This window comes from Hylaeus volcanicus, chromosome 1 (genome assembly GCF_026283585.1).
Source record: "Hylaeus volcanicus isolate JK05 chromosome 1, UHH_iyHylVolc1.0_haploid, whole genome shotgun sequence".
NCBI lineage: Eukaryota > Metazoa > Arthropoda > Insecta > Hymenoptera > Colletidae > Hylaeus > Hylaeus volcanicus.
Genome location: NC_071976.1, coordinates 25,058,038 through 25,063,222, shown reverse-complemented (window position 1 = coordinate 25,063,222; position 5,185 = coordinate 25,058,038). Strand labels below are relative to the sequence as shown.

Here is a 5,185-nt window from a genome sequence, read left to right as displayed (position 1 = left end):
TGAAATCTACACTGTCAAATTTTCTTCTTTGAACGTCCCTTTATATGTAAACAAAGTTTCAATAACAAAAATTAATTACATCTGGGAATTATATGCATTAGAAAAATACATTAGCTGGACCAGATTCCCCCCTTAAAGAATTAAAGAATTACCTCAATGAAATTCGATCAGAATTTTGCCAAATTCTACTTTCTATTTTCTATTCATTATTCGAAACGTCTACGTAGTTCGTTTATCTAGTAAGACTGTTACCTAGACTGTTATGTCTAGTAGACACCTGTGCCCCCATTTTTGTAGAATACTCTTAACTTTGGAGTTACTTTGTTCATCACGAGTAGAACGAACTAGAAGGATCCCCTGGAATGCGTAAACAACAAAAACACCTCTCCACAAGACGTCGAAACGTTGAATACGTAAAAAACCACGCATTATCCGCGTCTCATTCATGCGTGTATCACGACGCATTGGACGAATGCGCGGGCGTCGCTACGCGAGAAAAACAGAGGTTGCACGTGGTTCGTGAATGCTCGTACCTGCTCATGTTCCGTTTCTCCAGCCCCACCACGAGGGTCCCCTTTCCTTCTGGCATGACTAACGCAGCCTCATCGGGAAACCTCGACGGTATAAAAGTGGACGAGCATCTGGCGCATTCAGCCAGTGCGTCTCGCGCGATCGTCGAGAAGCTTTGTCCGTGTTGCGAGCATTTTCCATTTGCCTTTGTTTATACAAACGCGTTTGAAATCGACTCGATTTTTGCTAACGATCGAAGAGTTGTTGGAATTGAAATCTTAGAATCGCGCATGCATCGAGGAACGCGTTAAATAGAGACTTAATTCCGCGGAGGAAGCCTCGAGTTTGTGGAGTTCCCTGCAGAAGTGGAAACGTTTGATCGACAGAAGAATAATTAGTCTTTGGTCGAAAGGAAGAGATCGTTAAGCATCGAAAATGCCAGTGGAATTGGAGACGGTGACGCCAATCGCCACGCACAAACCTTGCGCGCCTTGCAGAGGGTAGGCATTGTGTTTAGATTTTCTCTTGTTTCGATCCAGCGTTCGTGTAGTGCGGTAACGTCGGGATTAGAGATATTGCGGCAACGATTGTCGCGGTGAAGGTACGCGTGAAATGTAGGGAACAGCTGATTGCCACACGAACACCAGGTTGTAACGGATATGTCCAGTTAATGGCAGGTTTCCGTTCGTTATGACTATTAGAGGCTTGAGTTGATGGCTCGACCTTGTAGGTACTTTAGCTATCGACACGGGCACTTGCGTTAGATTTATTATTAGCGATATCTGTACGCGGAGTTGGGCATAATTTTCTTAGGATAAAAGATTTTGAATAAGGAGACAGTAAGTGGAACAGTTATTCAGACAAGTCTTTATTTCTTTAATAAGGAGCAAACAAAAGGTTTCTCAATTTGGAGTTTGTTTTCTATTAATCGCGGTGGACATATATAAATTATATAAATTGGATATGTTCTATATTATTTGTGTTTTATTGAAGCAACAAAATCCTAAAGCTCCCTTGGGGAAAATCCTTCATAACTAGACTGCAGATTTTATGCATTTCTAACGTACAATAATATAGTAAACATACATAAAACATACATAATTCATGTTGAATATATTTTACAATTATTATAATACTATTATTTTACTTTCCACAAGTGCACATACCTTTTAGCTATGTTCACCATGTACTTACTATATTAATTCATATCATAAAAGCATAAAATCTGCAGTCTAAACATGTCGAATCAAATTCAGTCGTGTATCCTTTATTCTTTATTCGAGATTTCTATCTAATTTTTTATCGACTTATTGTTGGAATTCATTTTGCCTCCACCAGATACTCCTCAGCGAGTAATAGAATGAACTAGAAGGATACGGTGCCACGCATGTTTCAACAGTACGCTCTGTTGCAAATATTTCGGATACTGCGATTACTGCGTGTCGTGTTTCTTCAGGTGATCTATGCCGACTGAATTATTGATCCAACAAAGGTCGACTTGAATTCGAGTTCCGTTAGCAAACGGAACCGGTTGTATAGCAATCTATGGTTGTTTCATACCGAGTGTTAAATTAACTAATGCACCGACCACCTGTGTTTTTAATTTGATTTTTCAACTAGAAGCATCGGTTGTTATTCGATCGTACGTTCTAAAAAAAATATTTGTACGGTAGACTCTTGGCGGAGCTCCCCTAGGTGGTAGATGTATCATTTTCTAACGAGGGTAATCGAGTAGTTAATGGGAGGAAATAGACCATCAGGGCAGACTATATATTTTTTAGATTAATTTATTAACCGTTTGCGAGTGGATATTTCGGAGCATATTAAACAAGTGGGAATAATTTTTGATAACAGGTCATTTTTATGTATCTAAAAATTACTTTATATATTTTAAAAATGATAATCTAGCGAGTTCTTGCATATTAAGATTATGCATTAAGATTATGCATTAAGATCTTGCAATGAGGAATTTATTTGAAATGACGATGTCCAGTATATCCGGACAGGAATACAATTACGTTTTGTCCAAGACCAGTTAGACTATTAGCAAGCCTCTTCATAGAGGCTTATCTAGAGGATCCTACCTTGAACGCGACGCTAATAAATCTTCGAACAGGATTTAATTATTCAATAGTTAGGTATTCAGCAATTAGTCTCAGTCAGAATGTCCTAGATCTTACAAAAGATTCTAGCTAACATATCAAGAATGAAACATACCTCAACATTCTCAATGCACCAACCCTGCTGTTATCAACCCTTTGCACTCGAAGCCTTCTCTTTTTGTATCTACTAGCAACTCAAGATGCTTCTTTAGCATTCTATTGCCACGAACGCTGAGCTTAGATTAATCCTTTGCACTCGAGGCCTTTTTCTCTTAGGCGAACTAGCAACTCCAAACGATTTCGGCTATATTAGGGAAGCGTTTTACTGGTACTTTATAATGATCTTAAATTCAAGCACACGTATAGAAATAATAAAATTTATAAAACATACAACATATAAAACAAAATCTGTTGAATATTTTATTTTGTATTTGGTTTTTGTATGATATTTTACAAAACAATGCCCGAGATGAATTCTCAGTTTGTTAGGGCATGTATCATAATAATAGGAGGTTTCTCGCCTGACACCAGATTTATTACGGCCATAGCAAACCTTACAGTCCCTTTTTACCTCTTTCAAAACAATATGAAGCTTTTCATTTAGCCGAGACTCATCGCTGTTTGGTCTCGCTGCTTGATCGCGATGCTGGCGATATGGTTCTCCAAATTCTTCAAGTCACCTTTACCTCATCGACAATCATTTTATTGACACTTCGACTTCCAAAATAATTAAAGCTAAACAAGAATTATTGCTGGTTGATTTACTGCGTCGAACCTAATGGTGACCGAGAGTCACCTTTCGAGTGGAAAGGGTTAAATCATCAATTATAAAAGACACAACAATTTCTCAGCTACCGTTGGATATCGCTTAGGCTAATCTGTACCTTCTGTACTGTACCATCTGTACTGGAATCTACGTTACTTTAGGTTAGTCGGTAGTTTTATCTCCATAGGATAAGTAAATATTTTTAAGTTTCAAACTACGCATCCGACCCTTGTACCCTTACTCACTAACTCCGAATGATACGCTCGACTCCTTAACATCCAACGATTCTCCTTGGTTCCTCCTTGTTTCCACCACCTTCTGAATCCTTAAACACAAACCTTTAAAAGGCACACCAAAACTCATCTCGCGAGCTTTTTCGTAACACAATTTAACAGAAGTAGGAACGCAACGGTAATGTAGTTTCTAAGTACCGACTTGTAGTAGAAACGGAACATTGAAATAAATCGGAATCTAACATTATTTTAGTCGATCGAAATCAGATGGAAGATGCATTAGAATGTACACCGAGGAAAATAAGGAAGCGAAGCGACTCAAGGATCGTTTTGATGACGAAAACTCTCATAGTTATGAGCATTTGAAAAATCGTTCCGGTTTGCTTGTCCGCTAGTGTAGTTTCCAAGTACCGAAATGTAGTAGAAACCGAACATTGAAATAAATCGGAATCTAACACTACCTCTTTGCGTAAGCTCTAAATACCTGGTCCATTTCTGAAACGACATCAAAATCCTTGCCCCGCGACACTTACCAATCAAGCAGTCACGGTGCCTTTCATCTGTTCCAGGGAAGAGAAAAAGATGAACAAGCTCTGCAGACAAGTGTCCATCGAGAGTCCGAGCGTAACAGGTCGCGAGTGGGTGTTCAGTATCGACGTACCTGTTCCCGATGTCCCAGCCCATGGAGCCCGCATTCGAGTGATGTGTGCAGGTGCCTGCTACCATCCTCGTCGTTCACCCAGCCTATCCAGTCTGACCTCGGTCTCAAGTGGAAGCAGCCTGGCCACGGAAGTCTCCGTGGAGGGCGATTTTCCGGTGTCTTTGCCCCATCATGGCGTCAGGGACGCCGCTCTGTTCCCTGGCTACGAGGTCGCAGGAGTCATCGAGTCCCTCGGCGCGAACGTACCTGAAGATTGCGGATACGCCGTTGGAGATCGCGTGATCCTCTACCCATACGAAGGCATACCCAACGGATACGTCGAGTATCTGGTGGTTCACGATCTCAAGTACCTGATAAAGTTACCCGATAACGTAAGTCTGAGCGTCGCGGCGATGCTGCCAGCTGGAGCCCTGCTGGCCATGAACACCGTCTTCGCCGCCCACGAACACGTCCAAGCTTTGCTCAAGCAACGCGGCGAGGGCAGCGTCTGCAAGATCCTGATCGTTGGTACCGGAGGTCTCGCCCTTTGGGCCATCAGGATCGCGGCGTATTACTTCAGCAACATGAAGGACCGCGTCACCATCACCATCGCCTCCCTCAAGGACGACGGGCTTACCATGGCTCAAGAATTCCAACGGTGAGTTGCTTTGGTTTGATGGATGCGATGTCGATGTTGTGTAGGTGTAGGGTGTTCTCACGAGTTCGTCCACGGTTGGAGAAGCGACGTTGGTTTTGGGCCGGGAAGTAAAGGGTTTTCCAAAGAAGGTCTTTGTAGTAGTGGGTTTTAATGAAACAGCTGAGATTCTATCTTGTGTATTTCGTATAAAGAGTTACTGCGTATTCGTAATAGGGTGTCAAATATTTTGGAGCAGATTAATTTGTCTATATTTAAAGGGTGAATGTATTTTGGAGC

At 41.4% G+C, this 5,185-nt stretch overlaps 1 protein-coding gene across 3 annotated transcripts in view; it reads left to right on the top strand.

Moving 5' to 3' along the window:
* LOC128884640 (quinone oxidoreductase) overlaps positions 1–5,185 on the top strand; it is a 28,456-nt gene that overhangs the window by 18,827 nt on the left and 4,444 nt on the right. Inside the window, exons 1-2 of one of the 3 annotated variants that reach the window (XM_054138161.1) lie at positions 642–1,010; positions 4,181–4,909. In XM_054138161.1, the coding sequence (XP_053994136.1) occupies positions 946–1,010; positions 4,181–4,909 (794 nt within the window). In that variant the 5' untranslated portion in view covers positions 642–945. Of the gene's footprint in view, positions 1–641; positions 1,011–4,180; positions 4,910–5,185 lie in introns of those variants that run through there. The other 2 variants (XM_054138162.1, XM_054138163.1) reach the window with 2 other exon arrangements.